The sequence below is a fragment of the Armigeres subalbatus genome, unplaced genomic scaffold, assembly GCF_024139115.2.
Source record: "Armigeres subalbatus isolate Guangzhou_Male unplaced genomic scaffold, GZ_Asu_2 Contig486, whole genome shotgun sequence".
NCBI classification, from domain to species: Eukaryota; Metazoa; Arthropoda; class Insecta; order Diptera; family Culicidae; genus Armigeres; species Armigeres subalbatus.
This window is the reverse complement of record NW_026943245.1, coordinates 136,877-161,242: the sequence shown is the minus strand read 5'-3', so window position 1 is coordinate 161,242 and position 24,366 is coordinate 136,877. Positions and strand designations below refer to the sequence as shown.

The window sequence follows — 24,366 nt, the reverse complement described above, 5'->3', positions numbered from 1 at the left end:
GCCTTAGTGAATTAATAAAACTTCCGAACATAGGGCATTATAACTAACCTCTTAGCCCAATTGACCTTTCCCGTCACAAATTTTGTCTCGTTTATTGTCATTATTGTTTCCAAAGAAACCATATTTTTTGAAGCCTCTAACTATTTTTAAAATCGAAACAAAAACCGAAAAAGTGCTGCACGTGTGAACCCTGAAAAAATCACCCGAGATTCGTTCAAAATAGGAAAAAAAACAGCGCTTTTCGATTTTTGTTTTAAGTTTTAAGAATGCCTAAAGGCGTAAAAAAATATGGGTTTTTTGGGAAAGATAGCCAATGAATCGATTGAGTAAATAAAAAAAATGACGGGAAAGGTCAAATCATTTGTTGATTGTTATACCTAATTGTTTTGTGACTCGGATGATTATATTAAAAAAAAGGTTGAGGGATCATTTCTTTCAACTTTTTCAACAACTGAATTATTTTTGAACAGTTTATTACGCATTAATCTCTTTGTACCTCATTTTTGTATATAAATATCTTCTCAACTTATTAGTTTAATGTAAGGAATTCAATTTTATCTAATTTAGAAATATTCTTATCGTCTAATTGTCTCATATCTAGTGAAAAACAGTCTGATAACATTTCTCTCAATTTGTAAAGTAAATCTACATTCGCACCTTTCGCGCACTGCACACGTCGACGACTACTAAACCTTTGTTACCTTTGCTACAAACTAACCCTGCTCGAGCTAACCCTTACTGCTAATAAAACTGAATTTATGAAAACCCCCGAACAAGGCACCCATCGGCAGCTCATATCCAAATATTTACAACTTTGCAGCGCGCTTTGTCCTGTCGGTCGATCGATCGCCGTGGCCATGCAAAAGCCCATAAAAATTAGCTAAGGTACATATTTTCAGCCAACTTGAAACACTTAAAAATCTAGCCCCCTTCTAGAGATAACGAGATACAGCGCAAAGTCGCGCACCGCTCCATGAAAACCGCACCGAACTAAACGCGTGCTTGAATATTTATGAACTCCCTGAAAACGGAAACTTTTCGCTATCTACATTGCGGCGGGTGTGAACGGCGGGGGCACCGTCGGCGGTCAAGTGCATTGGCCGCGCGCGCGGGACAAATTATGCATTTTTTTTGGATTGCACACACTGTCCCACTCTTTCCCATATTTGAAGGTGGGTGTGTGAGTTAATTATTATTAATTTATAGGTGTGTTTTTGTTTCAATGCAGGCGGCTCATGTCCAGGCCTCCGAGCTGACCGAAGTACGGGTAGCCGGACTTGGCTTCGGCGGCTGCGGCTGCCGCCGCGGAGTAAGCGTGGTGCGGGTGATGATGGTGGTTCATGTTGTTCGAGAAGAACGTACTGCGGAAGGAAGGAGAGAAATGAAAGAGTGTTGATTAGATATTGTTTTTGTTTGGGAAGGGAAAGTTTGTTTTAGTTGGGGGAGGTGTTAATTGTTTGACACTTACCTATAAGCGTCCCATTCGGTGGTGGCTTTGTTGTGGGTTGAATGAGACGAGCGCCATTGTGATGATGAGTTGTCGATGGTGGTGGAAGCGTTGGCGGAGGTGTTCGTCGGAGCGTAGGAAGCAGCAGATGCGTAGGACTGGGAGTTGTCCAGCATGGGGAAGTAGTTGTAGTTGGAGGAGGTGGTGGTTGAATGGTGGTTTGCGGAGCTGGCCGAGGGGATTTGGTTGTGGACCGGGCTGATTGATGTCGGCGGGCTGAGGGAGGCTGGTGGGCTCATGGTGGCTGATGTTGGGTGGATCATGGTTTGGGCCAGTGGGTTGTAGGCCGTTTGGGATGCAGCGTGGATGGATGTTTGGTTGGTCGGTGGGTAGCACGCTTGACTCCACGATTGCATGCTTGATGGGAATCCGGCGGAACTTGTTGGGATGGAGGCAGCGGCTACAGCAGCAGCGGAAGCAGCTGCTTGTTGTTCGAATGGAGCAGGGTACTGGGCGTTGTAGGCAGCGAGCTGCTGGGAGCTCATGTGCTTACGTAGACGTGCACGACGGTTGGAGAACCACACTTGAACGCGGGCCTCCGTTAGGCGAGTTTTCTGCGCGAGTTCTTCACGAGTGTACACATCAGGGTACTGTGTTCGGGCGAATGCGATCTCCAACGCCTCCAGCTGTTCTCCGTTGAAGGTAGTTCTGCAACGACGCTGCTTTCTCTTCAGTTCGATTCCAGGTTGAGATTCCGTATCGCTATCCTCATCGCACGAAGATCCACCCAAAATGCCATTGATCGAGTGATTTCCATGGCGTTCATCCTCGGGACGACCTCCACGAAGAATTCTAGTGATCGAGCTAACCGACGGCGCTGAATTCTTATCGCAAATTCCCTCCTTGATCAGTTTCTCACGGATATCGTAGCTGTAGATTCCGGGATTACCCTTACGCATCTCTTCGATTTTGTTCTCGATCTCCGGTGTGGAAACGCGTGGCTTAGATCCTCCGATAACTCCCGGGCGAATGGATCCCGTTTCTTGATAGCGATTCAAAATCTTCGAAACACACCCGTGCGAAACTCGTAGCTGCCGGGAGATGGAACAGGGCCGCACGCCGGCCGCAGCCATCTCAACGATTTTCAGTCGAATGTGATTGGGCAGGGGGCGCCCGTTGATGAAAACTCCTCCGAGTTGGTTCACACGTCCCTGTCCTGTAAAAAAAGAAGAAGAAAGAATCTCATTAGGCTAACCTGTTCACAAATTTGTACAATTCATAGCGCGGGTGGTCGAAAGACTTCAAAGGCGGTCAACCGATCTGCACACTTAGAACCTCGGTGGTGAGAAACTGAGGCTGCTGAATGAGCCAACGAGAAGGCGGAATGAAAAATTGATCCATTTCTCTTTCGGAGCCATTCGGGACCGTCGTAGTCGTCGTCGGTCGGGTTTTGTGCCGTGTCATACTCCGGCGGGGTGTCACATTGTTGTGTCATCCGAATTGTGTTCGGGCCGACGGCAGTGTGGCGGCAGAAGAACAAGTGGGACGACAAGGGGCAAGCGATTAGGATCTTGTAATGAGGCCGGTCGGGTATTGTTCGGTGACCGTTTTGAAAGGGAACACAAATTGAGGATGAAGTGACGCGAGAGAATAAGCTCAATTGATCGTGGGTGATCGATCAATTGCAGGGGAATTCAACCGGTTTAATTAATTTCCTGTTGATGCATGGCGGGAAAGAGGGTGAGCGGAAAGAGGGAACGGGCTTGTTGATTCATATTGATTAAAACCTTGCGGCGTTTCGCGATCTTCGTTTTTGATCGCGCTGGTGCGCAAAACATGTTTTTATAGAAGTCGATTTGAAAGCGAGCGAAGCAATATTTGTGATGGCACATATCACACAACCTTCCTTCTGCCAAGCTCCGTATGAAGGGGGAAGAATATCGTGGAAGCTGATATATCTCCCCTCATACTTCAATTTCTGCCTTTCTGCTCACACATTACAATGAATTGCTAGTGTTTTCCGAGGAAAACCAAAATAAATATTTCAAATGGATATTTGGGAAGATTTACAAGTTTATGGAAAGACTCTGATTTTTCCGTCGAAATTTAGCAGCCTGAGCCCATATATTTTCTATCAAATCTTGCGGTTTCGGTCGTCGTAACGCTGAATTGCGTCTAATATGTTGAAAATATTCTAGAGAAATAAAAAAATATCATGGACGGATATTATAAAAAAAACGGCCACGCCCATTCACGCACCTGGCCGTCGCAACCGACGATTTTACGAAACGAACAAGAAGTGACTTTTAGAATAAATCAATCGGAAGACGCCCATCTGCACCAATCTCAAGACAAGAACGATTCCACTTCAGGACCCAATTGCTCCGAATCATGTACGTATTATTGTTTTGTGCCGATTATCCCATCTCCGCTTTCATTTCCGTGAGGCTGGTCCGGAATGGACGCGCTGTGATGCCGCCGGCACCACTTCAGACTTCGAATCGGGCCGACCGCGTGCGACCCGTCATCGCTGCTCGGCAGTTCCTTAAATATGCTTTATTTATCCAACAATCAGAAACGGCAACGACTTCGCAGCGGCATTCGGCATGCGAGATAACTAAAGGCGCCTAGTGAGGTGCTTAATTTGATTACATACATCGCACCCCGGATGGCAACACTTGGCATCCGGGAGGACTGTCGGACACGGCAGGAGGGAGGACAATATTTGCTCCGTTCATGAAATCCGTGCTGCCCTCAGTGCAGAAAATTCGCTTCTTGGGTGGGACGGCTGGGGATGGGTGGCTTCCTCCTGCGGCAGACTGGAATCGATTTGAGTCGAATCTGAAGTGAGGAGCTTCTGCGACGAGTGTCATGATGAGGCATAACAACGCGGATAAACTTGGGAAGTCCTTCGGCGAAAAGTTGCTCTTCGTTCTCGGAATTTTCCACGCTCTTTGGGCGATAACTTGCGGTGAAGTTGCGGCCATTAGGATTTTCGGGTCTTGTCTGTAGCTTATTGTCAATCCCTGGATTATAGCATTTAAGTGGATATTCAAAAGTGATACGCAAGAATCTAGTGAAGCAAATTGATACTAGTATCAATGGATCGAGAATATTGGAATGTTTCATCTGGATTTTCAGATTCATAAAATTTCTATATCTTTCTCGCACCACGCCACCTACGTCATTCCTCCAAAGTCAGCAGGTCTTCCTGTTCGATTAGGTGGCAAACCACATTGACTTCTGGTCTTTGCCGCTGCCATTCCTATTGCACTGCCTGACTGAATATACAATCTCGTTCGGCTGCAAACAAAGAATCTCCTTCTCGGCAGGATAATAAGACCCAATATGTTTGCCAGCTCGTTCGTCTGCGATTCATTTTGCCGGTGCTCAGGTTCCGCAGGGCGGCATTCCGGACCTGTCGTCACATTATTTATCGCCATTCTGTAACTTAACTATGTTGTTCGTGTAAGCAATCCCATGTCTGTTCTATGCTGCTGCCTCTGCTCATCAATCGTGCTGCTGGTGTGACGCACTTAGGACACTTTTCATCCATAGGCCGGAGGAAGAATTCACACCAAGACGATCCGTTCGTAAAGCACATATCGACATATGGGGAGATGGTGAAGTATTCATTCGATAATTTCTAATCAATTCCCATTAGACAGTGACGTCATTAACACTTATCTATTCTAATTGATATCTCTAAATATGTTTTATTAGCCAATAAATGTTGCTTGCGGGATGTATAAGAACATAGAAAAATTCAAAATTTGACATACAAAGCACAATTTTCCCTCACAGACAGACCACCTCGATGGAGGACGCAACAAGGCCAAGGACCAAGGCATAAAAGCAGTAGTCACAGTGGGACTGTGCTTCGTGGCAGGTTATTTCCATCCTTTTGTTCTAATATTTCCATTCCGGCATGGACATCAGCATCTTCGACTGACGAACTAGCAGTCGATCCGGAAGAACTCAACAAAGGCATCCGAAACGAGATAATTAATGGCTTCGATACCGCTTGGACGAGATGAATTGGGCCACGCAGCGGTGACGGTGTTGTTGCTGAGTTGTCGAACATTCATTTCTAAAGGACGCACACGTTGCCGCTTCTTGTTGTCGGTTTAGCTTGGAATTTGTCGGTTCGGCTACAATCAAATGTTACGATGTTTTTGTTCCGACAGGATCATTTCCGAAAGAATTGGTCCAGTCATGCCGAAAGGACGGACCGCTTGTTGTGGTGTCGGGCGGAGGATGAAAGCATGGCGGAATTAATTTATTTGATTGGATCGTGGAATAATTCGAGGGTGAGGTGTTAATGTGTTTTTGGATCGACATATAGGTGGATTGATCGAATCTATACCAATCAGTTATTTTATAAGCCAGCAGCAGCAAGCTGTTTTAGTTATGGGAGATTTAAGAAAACGACTGACTATTCTATTACGGTCTAAAGATACGTAGAAACAGAACAAGGAAGTTTTGAATTGAATGAACGACACACACAAGAATGTGAAGCATTTTATCCATTAATGATAACTATGATAACGAACTGATAAAATATGCGCAAATGTTACTACAAACAGAGATGAGAATTCTCGCATCATGAGCTGCGTAAAGTATTTATAAATTCGTGTGGACTGATGATGTTCCATCCAACATTGTGCGAGCTGACAAAATGACGACCTATTTTGGCGACTCTTGTAGGAGTTATCAAGCGATCCTTAGAGCCATTGCTGTCTAATGGGATCAAAGGTGGAATGGGGCTGAGACTGGATTTTATCCAACTTCCAGAACGTTAGCACAGTCTGGGAGGACGTGCCTATTGGAAAAATCACTATTTCCGAGGTCCACCATTCTGGCCTGTATTTTTGTCAAGCGATTGCAAAAAGTTTTGTGGTGCGCAGCCAGCAGTGAGATTTTGATGAGGGTGTCAATGGTTAGGATGTTGCTTACCTGACAAGCCGTTGGAACATGCTGCCTTGCCACCGAGAATGCCTCTTCGATGGCGCATAGCTGGCGTTCAATACTTTCAGGCATCGGACGCACTCGTAGTTGATGGTGGTGTCAACACACTGCTGGAACGCATGATAGTTCCTTCTGGAGAGTTTGACGGTTGATCGACGAACCGATTTCGGTCACCGATGAATGATCACAGCTGAGCTCCTGGTACACGGTCGGTTGTAAGATGTGATCGTCCATGTGCGTGGGTCTAACGTTGCGTGGACTCTGGGCCGATTAAGTCAGTTAGGGAATCTGGGCGCAAGATCATGAAGTAACTTTCTTCCAGGTCGTTGCTCAGATGGCACTGTTTCGATTGCCATGACCGTTCTCCCAGGCTTGATGCTTCGCACAGGTCACCGGCAATGATGTACTGACCTTCCGCCGCGTAAGCTGACAATGTCCTCCGAAGGGCAGTCGATGATCCAGACCAGACCCACCCTAGAGCTTTCAATGACGAACATGCCCAGGGAAGATCTGGTGAAGCGTGTTTGCATCCGCGTAGCGTTGCCAGTTGGGAAAAATCGGCAGCTGCGGAAGGTCACCTCGGCCGGAAGGGCTCATGTCCTGATGACTGAATCCAGGAGAGAAGTGGGGACATTCGTGGTAGATGGAACGTGATGTTGAAGCTTGAATCGATGCTGCAGCGGCCGCCAGCCGTTTGTGAGAATGTAAAATTGAAGTATTGGTATCCCTCCTCGGGGAGCCGGGATGGCCGGAAAGTTCGCCTCGTTGAGAGCAGGAACACGGTTCTTCGGCAGGCCTGGCGGAGGCCTTCTTCCGGATTTCCAAAAACCGCTTTGGACAGTCCTTGGTTTTAGTCCGATGTTTGTCACCGCAGTTGGCGCATTTGGGATCAGCAGCGTGGCTTCATGCGGCTGTATTGCCTGACGTCACGGTGCACTGGCCGATATCGCTCCCAGTGTACGACGGTGTTATTTATAACGCCGACCAGCATCATGTCCTACCACGTGGTGAAGCGTGCTCCAGGTGGACCAGGTAAAGCTGGTCGCGATATCTCCACGTCTTGTCGTGACGAGCGATCTTGCATGGTCACTGGCTTAGGATGCAGCTCTCGATTTCCGCAATGCGATCTTCTTAATTCATGTTGTGAAGCACTCGCAGCAAAGCCTTAAGCGCCTTCGTGCCGGGGATCATGAGTGTAGTACTCATGCTTGTGGACCTCGACGAACCTACGATGGATTGATGATGGTCCTTGTTTGCCGGCATCACTTTACGCACTCGCTGAAGAGCCGAAAAGTACATTTCAGCCCTTTAGCCATCAGCTGGCGAATTTTGGCGCAACATGGCGGATCGCCCTTCACAAACACGGGCGGGCTCTTTTCCTTCCGCTACGGTTGCACCTGCGGCAGCTGCGATTGCTGCTTCGTCCTCTTTTCGGCGGATTGCCGGCGTCATCAAGCGGCAACGAAGAGAACACGTTGCTCTGCATAATGCTTGGAGGAGTTAATCACGCCTTCAAGAGCAGTGCGCTTAGGCACTTTTCCCGACCGAATCGGCTACCGAGTCTCCCATGACGTCCAGGAGAAAATAACGCCAACGCGACGAAGCGAAACGTAAACCACGAAAGAACGAGATAAAAACGCTTGGAAAAAATGCGCGAGCAAAAGCACGTCTGAGTCGCTGTCTCGAACTGATGATCACGGTCGATAAAGACCAATGTTATGGATTTTATACAGGTTCCAGGCAGCACAAACGTGTTCGTTAAAGTCGGAATCAGTAACAGTGTTCGTTTTGCACGACGACGGCGGTGGCTGGTGCCGGAAACAAAGAACGGTGACGTCAATCTCACACCTCGAATGAAATTTGGTGAGTTTGACGTCACAATCACTGATCAGAAATGTTACACTTTTGAGCTACTAATACAACAAAAGGCACGCAACCGGACCTGTATAAAAATAAGACATTGAAAGACTCCCCAGCTCTAAGCGATTTCATCGCCGCGACGGCTTCCATACCAACGGCGACAGAATCGCAGTCGCAACCCGCATGCTGAAGTCGACCAACGAGTGATCAACGATCGGCCGCAACGAGTGATTATTGTAAAGAGATGTTGAATAAATGAGCTCGAGATTCAATGCAATTTAAATGACACGCTAAATAAGTTCTCCTCAAAAGTCACTTCAATATTAATGTTGAAATGTTTTGATTATTCAAATCAATAAATTGTTTGATTAGTCTGAACTAAATTGCCCAGAATTATTTTTTATTTATTACAGTCCATTTTGTTGCGTTTTGCTTTTTTCTACCTTCATATTATTCCATTGCTCAAGTAACCATGGAAGGAAGTCGTCAATCTTACCAGGAATCGAACGTCAAATGAACGACCCTTAAAGATAACCTAACTATCGCTCAAAAGAGGTGTTGTAGAGCCCACAGTGGACACTGTTAGAACAGTATAGGGGAATAGCAAGGGTCCATCTGACTCAGGACGTTAAGATAGTTTCAGACTGTATTAATTCCTTCTCATCCCTGATGACCGTGAGGACATAGCCAGCGCCGCACAATGCACTATGGTCCAGGATTCAGATTTACGCGGAAAGATGCATTTTAGCCAAAACTATATTTTAAGAAAAACTGTTGTTCTACAAAATTGTTCGAAATAGTAAGCCATCATATGGTTCTACCAAAAATAGGGTGGTCCATCACATAAAAAATTAGAAAATATTTTTTTATTTCTGAATATTGACATGTTATGTTTACAAGTTGTAGCGTAGCTTATTCAATCAATTTTGCTAAGAAATTTTCATGCTCTTAAGTTTGATTTAGACTACTTTACCTAATTGGATTAGGTGTACCTCAAAAAAACTGTATTTCGATCTACTTTTTGTTTTACATTTCTCGAAAAATCGTCTTCAAATGACTTTTAGAGCTCAAAAAATGCAACTTTTGATGGTGAATATGCTCAATATCTTTTTCCGAGTTATAATTGTTTTTCTTCAAATTATATTTTTCATAAGTTGATATCTCCGGTTAGGCAGACCAAAAAATATATTTACACAGCATTTGAAAGAGAAATTAATTATTTATTGTCAAACAAATGGGATATGTTATTTTTTCCTCGAGTTTTATCAATTTTACTAAAATCAGTTTTTCAAATAAATTAATAACTCGACAACGGAAGAAGATACAGACGATATTCTTATAGCAAACACGCGTTTGAAAAGCCCCAAAGTCTTCAGAAGATGAATCGTGTAGAAGGAAAATAAAAATCTACAGCTTAAACACTTTTATAATATTATCATTATCATCGTATTGCAAGATTTACGAGAAAAGATGCATTTTGGTCTGAAATATATTTTGAAACAAAATTTGTTCTACAAAGTTGTTCTGGATACTTGAGCCCTTATTATAGAGTTACTGAAAAATAGTGGGCCATTTTATAAAATGTGAAATTATTTTTATTTTTGCGGAAATTGACATAAAATGTTCTACAAAGTTGTAGCGCAGCTTTTCCCATCAACTTTGCTATATAAACTTTTATGTAACTCTTAAGCTCACTTGTTTAGAGTAATTTTATTACCAGGATTAGGTGTCCCTCAAAAAGAATATTTATGATCCTATTTCATTTTTATTTTCACGGATGCTCCTTCTGAAAACTTTTGAGGCTTTTAAAACGCGTGTTTCATAAGAATATCGTCTGTATCTTCTTCCGTTGTTTAGTTACAATTTATTTAAAAACATGATTTTAGTAAAATTGGTGAAACTTGAGATAAAAATAAATATCCTAAATTTTTGACATAATAAATAATATTAATTTCTTCAGATGCCGTGTGAATATATTTTTGATCTGCCCTAACGGAGATATCAACTATGAAAAAAGTAATTTTGACAGAAAACGATTATAACTTTGATCGAAAAGATATTGAGCGTATTTACCATCAAAAGTTGCATTTTTTGAGTCCAAAAGTCACTTAAGACGACTTTTCGAGAAAAGTAAACAAAAAAGTAGATCAAAAATACAGTTTTTTGAGGACCTAATCCAATTAGAAAATTGCTCTAAATCAGCAAAGAGCTACAGAAAAGTTTTTTAGCAAAATTGATTGGAATAAGCTGCGCTACAACTTTTGTAAAACATCACATGTCAATATTCTGATAAATAAAAAATATTTTCTATTTTATTCAATATGATGGGCCACCCTATTTTTGGTAGAACCATAATGATGGCCTTTACTATTTCGAACAATTTGTAGAACAAATAGTTTTTCTAAAAATATTGTTTATGGCAACCCATGCAAATCTGATCTGGACTTTTGATTTTTTTCTACAAACAAATTTTATACAATGAATGTAAGATATAATGAATTATAATAAGGTATATTTTATTCAAAGTTATTTGAATTAATTCTGGCACCAAATTTTAAAAGAAGTCTAGATAAATTAATTAATGACATTTCATCCAATAGGTATTAAATGTTCCAAAATTATGGAGAACAAACTGTTTATGAACTATCAAGCAAGATCGAGGAAATCGTAGATGTATATTTTTTCTAAAAGTCTTTAGCTTTTATTTCATAAAATAGATTTAAAATCGGTCCAGTAGTTCAAAAGTGGATTTTGACTAAAGAAGTTTTTGATAATGGTATCTTTTCAAAATTATTCATCCTAATGGCCAAACAATAAAGCAACGGATCTAATTTTGCAGAGGAATAATCTAAAATTCAACCAAATTTTGCAAAACTCTGAAGGTCGTAAATCGGTTTCACTGATATTGCTGTACGTGTACCTGCATTACGATATACCATCTCTATAAAAACGATATTTTCGAATATTTACTTTTGTCAAGAATCCATAACGTTTGAAATACTGAGCCGATTTTCAATCTATTATTATGAAATGAAAGCTTAAGAATTCTACTTGAAGAAAAAATACGAAATCTTACAATTTATTCGATTTTGCTTGACTACTACGAAACAGTTTGATTTTTGATTTTGGACATTTTAAAATACCAATTGATGAAATGTGCCTTATGAGACCTGATAATTATTTATCCCTATCTCATTTTAGACATAATGATAACAAATTATTTAAATTTAGGGCAAGAAGTGCAATTGAAAAAATAAACATTTAAAAAATGGCACCTATTTGACCTAATAATCATTATATCATCACTTATTCTCATTGTATATTGCTGAGTCTCCTTAAATTGGTATATTTTACTTAGATATGCAAGTTCACAGAACATACTGAGTTGATTAATTGACACTAAACACGGAAAACCTAAAACCGATTTTGAGGATAGTTTACTAAATTCACTGATTTCTCCAAATGTAGTCCAAAGTAGAGTAAAGTTTATTCAGCAAAGAAGTTCAAAATAACATACTCTACATTTTTGTTGAAGATATCAACCTCTAAAAAATTTCATAAAATTTATTTTTGCTCGGGTATTCAAGTAATTTACCTTGAATTCTAGTCCTGCTGATGCAGGAAAAACATGAGACTACCTAGGGACACCGTGGCGAAAATGCCGTTTAGGGGCAAACATATTGATCGTCTATTTTCAGGATGATCCCATTGTGCGCCGTTATCGACCTTCCAAAATTCTAGAGCCTTTGACTGTTCACATTGAGGTTGAGTGCAAATTCCATGCTTCCATCCATTGGTTCCCGTGCAATTGCGATTGTTCTGTCGATCAGAGTAGCAACTACGAAATGCACGGTCATCATGCTCATGCTCATATATATTTTTTAAAGAAGTTTAATTTTGATACACACATTTATGTTTGTTTTCATGGGATATTGCGAAAAAATATTTGGCTGCTATTTCATTAAGTTCACGGACGTATTACCAATACAAAAGCTGCCTGTCGTAACCGGACCGTTCAGCTGTTACAATTGTTTGTTGGCTTCCACGTTCCGACTAAAAGGGCGGTGCCACCCGCTTCCCGCGTCGGAACGGAGCAATCCTCCAGCACAGAACGGTTGTTTCAGGTTCTACGCTCCGACTAATGGGGCGGTGCCACCCGCTTACCCATGTCAGAGCGAAGAGTCTCCATCCGGATGCTCTCAGTTGATATCAGCATCTGCCGAAAACCGAGGAAGCCGTGGTACATGTACCGCATGTATGTCCATCATGAACATGTTACATTAGTGATGGTAGACGAATCAACTCTTCGGATCTGATGTCACGTCGTATGACGTTTTTTGTCATATAGAAGACGCTTCCAAAATTGATTCGATTTTTTCTTTTCTATTACGATTATCATTTTAATTACAAAACAATATTTGGGTATATTAAGAATTTATATTTTAAATGTTTATACTATATATTACTACACTGCCCTTGAGAGAAGTTAATATTATAGATAGAGGTGTGCGCCAGGCCCGATATTCGTTGACGGCGGCGTTTGTCAGAATTTTGGTCGGCAGCAGCGGCGTTTTCGGCGTCACGTCGAAAGTTATTTTAGCCGTCGGTGGTGGAATCGACGTGGCGATTTTTTCATTACGTTTTTCTAAGATTTTTTTTTTTTTCATTTCTTCGGGATATTTTCAAGACATTGGAATGAGAATCTTTGAATTTCCGATCGATAAAACAGTCAATTCTTAAGAATTTGCCGGAGACTCTAACGAGTTTTCGAGAAAATTGATTGCTGGAAATTTTTCAGTAGACGTTCGATAACTGAAAGTCATTTAACTGCAATAAGCTTAACTGCATTTCGAAAGTTTCATCAGTTTTGCAGTTATCGGATAGCTGAGCTTCAAAACGATGTCAAATTCGATGATAGATGTATAGCGGTGAACAATCATATGCACTTCTATTTTGACGACGTCTGACAATAGTTTGACGTCAAGAATGCGTCGCAGTTATCGAACGCCATTCGCTTACTGAAACGAAAAATGTTGCAGTTATCGAACGATCACCCAGCAAACACAACGTATATCATAGCGAATAAGTGTATAAAGTGGAGGCTATAGGCAACATTTTGCATGTCAGTTAAATGGAGGTCAAAATGCAGCCCCTCCCATAATATTCCTGCCAGCATATGCGATTCTAGGTTATTGGGTATGTGTATAGTCCGAACAGGCCCTCGGAAATCGGTCGAAAACAAAGGTCCGAACTGATAACAGTGTTCAACCCTAACAGAAGTCGATATTCATAGCCAAAAGCGATCTAACCAAATCCCATTAAAGCTGAATTGAACGTTTATCCGAAACTGTCATATCAAAATATTGACCAAAAATGTAGTTTGACCGAAAACGAAATACAATAGAAATTGTACCTGGCCGAAAATGCCGTTTGGTAAGAATGGTAATTTGCCGAAAATGTCCTTCCAAACAATCTTCTGACCGAACGGCACTTTCAAAGAACAAAGGAAATTTTAAAAATGGCTCTTTTCTGCCAAATGACATTTTTTTACCTAAATGGCATTTTTGGTCAAATGACCTGATAAGGTAAACAACTTTTTACAAGTCCGTCCATATTTTCCTTTGACTTAACGTCGCTTTCGGCAAACTACATTTTCGGACACACCAGTTTTGATCATATAATAGTTTGCGTGAAACGTTTTGCTAAATGGTACCTGGCTAGATGTCTTTTGGCCTAAAGTCCAGTATCGACTTAAAATAGAGAGACACAGAATTTTGTCAATGGTCAATTGACAAAAGGATCTTTGCCAAACAAGTCGTGATTTTTGACATATTACTCGTTCAGTACGAGGTTTAGTCATTGAAATTTGCCATGACCTCGTTGGACAAATTATACACAAATGGCCTGTTCTGTAAAGAAAACTATTTCGTTAAATAGCATTTTTGGCCAACAATCGTTTCGGTCAGACAACCTGTTAGGGCGAACGGCTTCTTCAAATTACCAGCTCGACGTCTGTCAATCACTAAGAATTTTTCAGAAGAAATCCAAAACAATCCTAAAAATTCCGAGTATTTTTCGATGTTTAAAAGTTCTCTATGCCAAACTAGCTGTTTATTGATGAACTTCTCCCTGCGAAAAAAAGTCACCAAAAGCATGAGCATGATGACCGTGCATTTCGTAGTTGCTACTCCGTGATTGACCAGAACCATCGCAATTGCAAGGAACCAATGGATGGAAGCATGGATTTGCTCTCCAACCTCAATGTGCACAGTCCGAGAGCCTCATCATTTTTAAATGGTCGATAACGGCGCTGACCTCACGGTCTAGCGGGGATGGAAGGAATTGATGATGCAATCACTCGCTCACTGCAAGCCGAGAACACCTCTGCACTCACCACGAGTTCTTGCGGAATTTTATTGAATCTGGGGCTAGGCTCTGTGACAGAGATTCGTCTTGGATATTCTATTGATGCCGAAACGAGCATTTTGCTCATTTCGAATTCTAACAGTTAAAGCTCGATCCACTTAGTATTTGGCCGTTTTTTTTAATTACCTGGCGCTCTGGTTGCCGTACCGAGTAGTAAAATACATCACATCGTTGTGGAGGGTTTGTTTAATTTATGGTGAAAGTTTCATCAGTATTGATGCTCACGTTCAAAAGTTATCGAAAATGTAGGGCGAGAGATTGGAACAAATTTGCACACTCACTTTAGAAATCCAACATGGTCAGGAGGAATGATTTCAAAGTATCTAAAATTAGTGAAATTGACTGTAAAACTGTCAAACGTTATAGGGAAACACTATTACTGGATCGCGTAGCACTAAACAATCGTAGAACATACGACCAGAAACATCAAGTGAAAGTCTGCAGACTTCGGAACCATTTTGGGATTTCTTGCATGATTTAGCGAAAAGTTCACTGCGCCGAACAGCATAGCAGATAGCATATGTGATTGCTAAATCGTGTGGCATACATAACTATTGAGCATCTCACTGTATATTGTCGCAAATTGGTACTTGGATTAGTATTTTCCTATACAGTAGCAGTTGATACCTGGCCACGTCCTACAATCACGGAAGGAAGGAAGGAATGTGAGTTCAACATCTACTAGTGAAGATGCAGGGAACCCATACTACCTTCATAGATGTCTCCGGAAGGAAAAATTGTGTTAGTGAAAGGTGAATAATAGGGAGCTCTATTCGACAATATAGAGCGTTTGTCAATACAGAATATGCGAAAAATAATAAAATATATTCATCAATTTACTTACGAACGTCCTAGAAAAACAAAAAATCGGCAAATCGCGCGATCGTTCTTGCTGTCCGGAACAGATTTTTTCGATTGTTTTCAGCTTTCACCACTGTTTGACCAAATGACATTCTCGGCCAAATATCTTTAGGCGAGATATCCCAGCAATATGTGAAACATAATGAAAGCATTATGAAAACATATTTTGATTTTGACATCAAATTGATTCATAGTTTGTTTTCAATATGTATAAATCATCATGATTGATTACATATTTTGATCTCATTTTGCTGTAGATTACTAAATTTAATGCTATCGGAAACCAAAATCAAATTTGGTTTTCGATTTGCTCTCATCGCAGAAATAGTTTTGATTTAATGTCACAGTAAGATCATTCTGCTATGCGGTATGTTATTTTAACCAAAAGATATCAAAATTAAGTCAACATAATCGATGATTTCCAACATTAAATAAGTTATCGATTTGCTCTCAAGCTTTGCTCGGTAGGCTTCTACCAAATAGTCTTTTCGGAAACGATTCGACCAAACAACTTTCAGCCTTGTGACTTGCTGTCCATCAACTCTTTCTGTTCAAATATTCAATAAGTTTTTTTTTCAACGGGAACTCCTTCGCAATTTTCACGCTTGGCTCTTCGAAATTTTAACAAGATATTTTATGGAATTTCATGAAAGTAATTGTTATCTCCACGGAAAAAATTCTGGAGTTTCAACGTAATGTTGTAGAGATCTATCAGAAATTATGCGGAAAATGCACTGAATCTTCGGAGTTTCCAGAAAATTTGAATGGGCCCCACGCCAAATATTATAGATCAGCAGCGGCGTGACAAGTTTTAAGCGGCGGCGCCTCACATAAATACGGCGGCGGTGGCGTGCCAAAACTGTTGGCGGCGGCGGCGGGCGCGCATGCACACTCTAAATACAACAGCAGCTGTTCCAGGCAATTTCCATCTTCAACTGCCACAAATTAATCTTCCCAAATTCGCTAGGATTCTCGAAGTAGCTATCCTTTCGGGACATCTTCACATTGATGGTGCACTCGAACGCCGAATTCCAACTGTAGCAAATTGCAGTACCTGTTATAACAGGAAATGTACAACAATCTCAGCATTTCGGACGAGCTTTTAAAAGAGGCCTAATATTTTAATTTAACAAAAAAATATATAATCTCCAAAAGACATTGAATTATTATTCACAAAATATCAACACAAGGGAAGAGCTTTATCTTCTTCTCTTATATATAAAAATGAAATGGCCTGTGTTCGTATACGCATAACTCGAAAACGACTGGAAGGATTTTTTCATTCCTTCAGCAGATCTGTTCGTTATCGTTTACGACGGGTTTATATGTTATTTCCGATGCGAAACCACGAGTAAAGTTGAGAAAACGTGAGAAACTAAAATTAAGAATCGTATGGAAATTCTGCAGTTCAAAACGCGCATTTTCGCCTATTGCAGGACAACGTGCTGGTCGACTAGTTGTAGTAGAAAATTGAAATTTGTTTGATGCACACTACGGAAAAAAGTTTTTTAAATCGCTTTTGACGATTCCGGCCAACTCGACCAGCGGTTGGCAGCACCATCTCAGAATCGAATGAAACTTGGTGGGCATAAAGATATGGTATTTCGCCACTCTGCATACTTAGTTTTCAAAAGTCAAGAGTAACATTTGATGAGGGCCTAATTTTTTCATGGATTTTATAAATCGATGGAACTCTGAAATGCAAGACCTACAAAAAGTGTTGTATGCGGACTGTCGAATTCAGAATTTTTTGGAAAATATCCAAAAAAAATACCGTTTTCTACACTGAAAAAAATAGTTTTAAAATTAAAATCGATATTACAAAAAACCTCATCTCAGAAATCGATGAAATTTTTCTGCAGATAGGTATTTAATTTCTAACTTTTCTGGAATAATGTTCTGTGACATATTTAAGGAAAAAAAGTTTTCTAACAAAAACTTTTTCATGTCCATATTGAGGAAAATTTATCAGCGTGGTTTATGCTTCAATTATAGGCTCATAGTCATCAACCAACGACACATTTTGGAAGTATAAACAAATGTTTAGGAAGCAATTTAGCATAATCTAACATTAATGTGGACCAACATTTGAAAAGGGCGTATATTTTCTAGATTGCTTATATTAATGTTACAAATGACCAGATTTGAAAATTGTGATGTTTGACGACTATTGTAAATTTGTTCGAATCATGAAGTCTGAAACATAAAAGAGCGTTTCGTTCAACGAGAAAGTAAATTAATGAATGTAAAGATTAAAATTTTTAGCAAAAATAAAATTGAGGTTGATTTTTTATCAGATAAACATTTTGATTCCAAACGATGAAACTCGGTAGGTAATTTCATTAGGGGATTTCCAAAAACAATTTAAAGAATAATAAATTTCGCATTTTTTATTTTTCTTCAATTTTATTTGTTTAATTTAATTTGTCGAACAATTCAAAGACTTTTTGGGTCTTCATCTGAGTTGGAATATTTTTAGGATTTTATTATGAGCGATTGGTATAAAAGAATGAGGCTTTTGTGCCAATTAGTGTTTTGCTTTTTGAATAGTTCATCAAAATTTTGTTGAGTACCGTCGTCGGGGTGACAATGGGTCAAATGGGGTGAGAATGGGTCACTGTTTCAATTACTTAGAATGCTTGCAGAATGGGTATCTGAGGACAAGAAGACAAAATATAAGAGACCTTTTTGAACAATTTTGTTTTACGCCCTCCATGCTTGCGGTGAGAACGATGACCCATTCTCACCCCCAGACCCATTGCCACCCCCGATGGCGATATTGCTCTATTCGTGATATAATAAAGTAATATAGTGATATTTTTGTTTGATTGAAAACGCCTATTCGCCCATTCGTACAACTCCTGAGGAGTCTTGATAGTATTTCCATAATCTTTGGCAAGAGTTGCTCGTTTTGCATTCGTGAGAGTGCACCAATAGCTTCTCAAGGCCTTTTCCAGTGCGATGTTGTAAAAGTGCCATTCTGCTTCTAAGCCATGTTTTGAATTTAAATTACACAGACTTGCAAAGTTCCTTTTATTTTTATAATGTGGCAGCTCACCCAGACACAACAGTAATTTTGTAAAATCGATCGACTGTTTCAAAAGTCAATTAATTTTAAATGAATAATGAACAGCTTTTGTGTCATGGGTCATTACTTCTGATTAATAAGCTAACGTTTTCTAACTAACTGTTTCTTTTACAGTAAACTTCGAATGGATGTATTGTTGCCGAATTATCCAAACTTGAGCAGCATTTTGGATAATGAATGGATAATTTTCAGATAAATCTAACAGTACAAGTGTTTTGTTGTTTGAAATAATGTCATAAGTTTTAAGTTTATCAATTTTTTCAATAAAATACGATACAAAATCATCTACAGGCTTTATAACGGTTTCTAAATTACATGTTCAGTGGTTAGCCTTTGCTGAAAAACAGCATCTTCTTTTCCACTATTACAATTAAATATAACATCAGTTTCGTTTCGAGAACATTGCCCGTTTCCAAAGTAATTATTTTTTGTAATAGTTTTTTTGTTACTTGATACAAAAAGTCAAATAAAACATAGACCTTTTCAAATGTTGGTCCACAATTATGTTAGATTATGCTAAATTGCTTCCCAAACAAATGTTTATACGTCCAAAATGTGTCGTTGGTTGATTATTCGCTGAACCTATAATTGGCGCTGTAGGCATAAAACACGCTGATAAATTTCACTGATATGGATGAAAAAGTTTTGTTAGAAAACTTTTTCCTTAAATATGTCACAGGAACATTATTCCCAGAAAAGTTAGATAATTAAAATACCCATCTCGCAGAAAAAATTTCATCGATTTCTGAGATTTTTTAATTTTTTCAGTGTAGAAATGGTATTTTATTTTTGATATTTTTCCAAAAACTTGGGAATTTCACGATAGTCCGCCATACAACACTTTTTGTAGGTCTTGTCATTTTAGAGTTACATCGATTTATAAAAATCCAGAAAAAATTAGGCCCTCATCAAATGTTACTTCGACAATTTTAAAACTAATGCAGAGTGGCTTAGAAATACCATATCTTTATGCCCACCAAGTTTCATTCGATTCTGAGATGGTGCGCCATCATGAAGGGTTATGAAATTCGTCTCTTTTTCAAATGGCGCAAATTTGCGCAAGATTTTTGTGGAATCTGAAAGTTCACATCCCAAATATGATCCCCAACTAAATATCTCCGTGATGTGGCTGAATTTTAGAGTTGAAAATACTCTATTTTTCAAAATTTTGTTCGTATTTTGATTTTTAATATTTTTTCCTTCGATGACGATGTTCGTTAGTACGATACGTCATGCTTGCTTCGAACGACACCTCTATTCCAGTGCAAAACATTCTCCAAGATGCCCGTCAGCCAAAGAAGAGAGCTGATATCCCAGGAAACTTTGCTGAATTGTTTCCGAACCGGTCACCATGCTAGAAGCTGCTCATCTAAGTATTCTTGTCGAACGTGTCGCGATCGCCAACGCGTTGATGCATGATCCATCCAGACTGTTAAGTCTTCTGCTACTCCCTGCCGTGATGTCGAAACCCATGACGTGATGTCCAATTCTGTCGCTGCCTAATCCGACGCCTTCCTCTTCCCAACAAGGAATGTCGGTTCAATCCCAAGCAGCAGGTTCTTGTTCACTTATCTTAAATGTTCACATGTGCTGGCGGATGAAGTGCCGAACCGTTCCTCTCTATACAAAAGAAATTCTGTCTTCCTTACAGACTCGGAAACTACTGAGCCGATCGCCTGAAAATTTGGCAGGGTTTTTAGGTAGCGAAGGTTCTCAAGATGGCGCTAGACCTCTCCCCGCTCTATAAGGGGGCTCCTAAGCAAACAAACCATTTTGCTCGGATTCGCAAATGTCAAGTTTTTTGAGGAGGTTTTTGAAGACTCTAGACAGCTAGAAAAAAACAACAATACCACTTATGGATCCCGCACACTCCGGTGTGCAAAGGGTCGAATTGAAAGATCTCCATCCTGAGCGTTGCCCGGTATCGCTTTAACCTGTTGCCAGGTTGAACTTCTTTATTTCTTTAGAGGCTTCGCCGCATAGTCTGTCTCTCTGCTGCGATGTCCCGCTGGGTCTGTCTAATGCTTGTTTACAGATTTCGTCGCTCTACGTAGAGTGTGGCGACCCAGCCCCACTCTGCTGAATTTCGTTCTGTATTTCGGCTTATGTCGACGATGGAGCTGCGAGATCCAGTTGTGAGGCCACCAGGCCTGAATTATATACCGCAGGCATCTGTTAAGAACACCTGCAGCCGTTGAGTGTCTCCACTGATACACCATGTTCGCCGTATAAGCGAGATTTCACGTTAGAGTTGAAAATTCATTCTGATGCTTTCACTTATTTGCCGTTTCTTTTTCAGATATTTCTTAAACTCGCAAAGCTTGCTTTCTTGATCCTGCACTCATGTCCGATCTTGGTCTACTACGCCAAGATATTGGAAGCTTTCAACATTCTCCACTGGTTGCCCGGCTACTGTGAACACGGAAGGAAGTCACCGTGTTACATCCAACGATTGGTTTTGTTGACGTTGATGACTAAACCGCGAGGAGGAGCGCTCGGCAAGGTCGTGAGCTTACTCGCATATCAGACGCCGTTGCGAGGAGTGCTACGTCATCAGCCAATTGAAGTCGTTTAGGTGCTCCATGGTTATAGGTGCCATAACAGCCCGCGTGCACTGGTTCATCAGAATCTCATCATCGATTACGATGAGGAACAGTAACGGTGATAGAATACATCCTTCACACCAGCACGATCCGGATAGGGTCGGACAGGACCCCATTGTGCAGACTCTACACGAAAACTTACGCTTCGATGAGGCCGATGATTTTCTCAGGAACCCCGTCTCAGGCGCCCCATATTCTCGTGATTGAGACGGTCGAAAGCTTTTCGTAGTCAATGAAACCAAGAAAGGGACTCTTGAATTCGTTGACCTGCTCCAGAATTATGCGGAGCGTACAATATGGTCCACACAGGATCTTCCGGCACGGAATCCGGCTGCTGCCGACGGAGAGTCGCATCGATCTTCTCCTGAATCCGGCTAGGATAATTTTGCACAAAACGAAATAAAGATGCAGATAGAGCGGATGTCATGGGGTCAGCTTTGAGCATCTCGGCTGATATGCGGTCGACCCCTGGGGCTTTATTCGATTTCATGCTTTGGATGGCGGTTTGAATCTCTAGCAGAGCTTCGGTATTGACGCGTGTTATACGTCGGATCCTAGGCAGATCCGACGAGGTGGTGATGGCCTGGCTGGCACAAAAAGTTGTTCGAAGTGCTCGAACCAGCGTTTCAGCTGGTCGTTGGTCGCCAATAACTGATCATTCGCGTCTTTCACAGGCATCGTTGTCATCATTCGCCCGCTTAGCGTCGTGAGATATCGTAGAGGAGGCGAATGTCCCCGTCCTTCGTCGGCCAGAGAGTCGCCACGCTCGCTTGTCCGCGATACGAGCGTTTTACTTCCTTCTCAAAAGCCGCGTATCGTTGATGGGCTAAAACTTTGCTCCTCTGGTTTTCGATCGCTCTATCGCGCGGCTTCTCTTCGCTCCATCTATCTTCCTCCAGGTCTCATCGGTGATCCATTGCTTTCTGGGTGCGCAGTTCGCAGATTATTCTCGCTGGTGGCGAAGGCATTCTTGATGGCGGTCCATTGGTCTTCCACGCTGCCACTTCCGGAATATCTGCAGCCGCGCTAGTTCTTCAACGAAGGACCGTTTCACCTGGCATCTTCCAGTCGGCGTGTGTGAATCGTCGTCCAACTCTTTCTCCTGCGACGAATCGCGCAATGCGCAGGCGTATTTCGCCGATGAGGAGGTGATGATCAGACGCGATATCGGCACTACGTTTATTCCGTACATCAAGAAGGCTCGTTTCCATTTTCGGCTGATGCAGATGTGGTCGATTTGATTTTCTGTAAAGCCGTCACGGAGCCACGTGACCTTGTGAACCGGTCGATGAGGAAGAGCGATCCCCGATCACCATTCTTATTACCACAAAATTCCGTTTTCGTTCATTTCTCGAGACCATGGCGTCCCATAATGCGCTCATGGTTCGAGTTGTCGACCGATCTTCGCTTGAAGTCGCCCAAACAGATCTTGATATCACCCTTCGAATTCTATCAACGACGGCATTGAGTTGACTGTAAGTTCTCTTTGTCTTGCAGATCGCCAGCATCGGTTGGCGCATAACATTGGATTATAGTAAGGTTTCGGACCCGTGTTCTAAATCTGGCAACGATTATCCTTTCACTTATAGGTTCCCACCTCATAAGCGGAGTGTTTGCGCCAGGTAAGCCAACTGCGATGCCGGGGAGCGTGTTCACCTCGTAAACAGAGGTAGCAGAACTTGTCCGACGGCGTTCTGTGTTCCAAAGTTTGCCAACGGACTTCACTCAGTCCCAGGATCTCAAGCTTCATGCGGCGTGCCTCATGGCAAGTTGTGCAATTACCCTGCTGGGCTAGTTAAACGTTCCATGTTCTATTCGTGTCCGTTGTTTCGCGCTAAGAGTCGTCGCAAAATCAGTCCGTATTCTTTCATTATCGGTTCTCGAACAAATTGATGTTTGGAACAGTAGGTTGTTGGCGAATCACCACAGAGATCGGCTAGTCTGGAATCGCATGCATTTCTTTGACTCGCAGACCTCGATCGAAAGTCGCCGCCGTACCAAACTGACAATCACAAACGCTAATTGACTGGTAGTCCCTAGCCGAGACCGGACGATGCTCGTGGAGGACAACCACTGAGTTTTCGAAAGGAAAGTGCCGTACCATCTATGGTGCAGAGCAGTACGTGGAGAGGGAATGAACCACGAGTTGCTCAGCTGTTGGAGACCATCCATCGTTCACACGCGAAAATCGAAGACTGGATGGGCCGAGCACGTAGCCAGGTCGACAGTACCCGATGGTTCTCGACAACGATCCGACGGGCACAAGAAGGCGAGGTGCGAGCGGGTGGATGATCGGTGGAAGATGACTCAGACCTCCAGACTACGTGGTTTGATGTAGCCATGGACGAGCCGAACGAGAAGACTCTATACCGCACAGGCCACTCCTGGCCTTAGTCTGAAAAAACAAATAAGGTTGTTGGCCCAAGGTTCCCATCCACCGGATGGGCGCCATCTTAGGTATAGCTTCCAAAGCATTTCATACTCACGCTGGATGCCAGAACAGACGCTGTTGGAGCCGCACCTTGTGAACAGACGCTCGGTCAGTCGGGTCAAATTTGTTTAAAGTTCCACCCAACACCAGGACTAGGCTAGTGCGCTTGAGCGGCACACGGTCGCTTTAGGGCCTGCTTTGGGACATATGCAGCTTTTTAGAAGTTCAACAGATCCCACAGTTGAACCCTATCACATCCTAGGCAGACCCCACAGGACGCACCTCTCACTCTAGCTGATGTCAGAAGGACAACAGTGCCCAGGCTACACTACCAGCTAAGACGCAACCCTTAGCTGGCGGTCAATTGTCATCGGAAGACCGTGGAAGCGTGAGTATTGGAACTTGAGGACCAGAGGTGTTAGCCCTTCCGGATGTCAACTCACCATTTCGCAGCCCAATAACAAATAATGATCACATACATACTCTGGACATACTTTTTATTTTCTACCCATATTTCTGATTATCTGAGGATATGTACTCCAGAACAGTATGGGCTGCTTTGGCATCGAAAAAAAATTACCATTTTTGCCCTTTCTATACAGTTTGGCGTAAGTTAGTTATTGTTCATTAGATCGGCGTAAAAAATTCGCCTGAAAGGATTGACCAGATAAGAGCATTCTAC

The 24,366-nt window shown here is 41.8% G+C and overlaps 1 protein-coding gene across 1 annotated transcript in view; it reads right to left on the bottom strand.

Annotated features, from left to right (window-relative positions):
* Positions 1-475: 475 nt before the first annotated feature.
* LOC134204253 (protein gooseberry-like) overlaps positions 476-24,366 on the bottom strand; it is a 58,178-nt gene continuing 34,287 nt past the window's right edge. Inside the window, exons 2-3 of the mRNA XM_062679074.1 lie at positions 1,469-2,663; positions 476-1,361 (exon numbers count right to left, since the gene is read on the bottom strand). Of these exons, the coding sequence (XP_062535058.1) occupies positions 1,220-1,361; positions 1,469-2,663 (1,337 nt within the window). The 3' untranslated portion in view covers positions 476-1,219. The remainder of the gene's footprint in view (positions 1,362-1,468; positions 2,664-24,366) is intronic.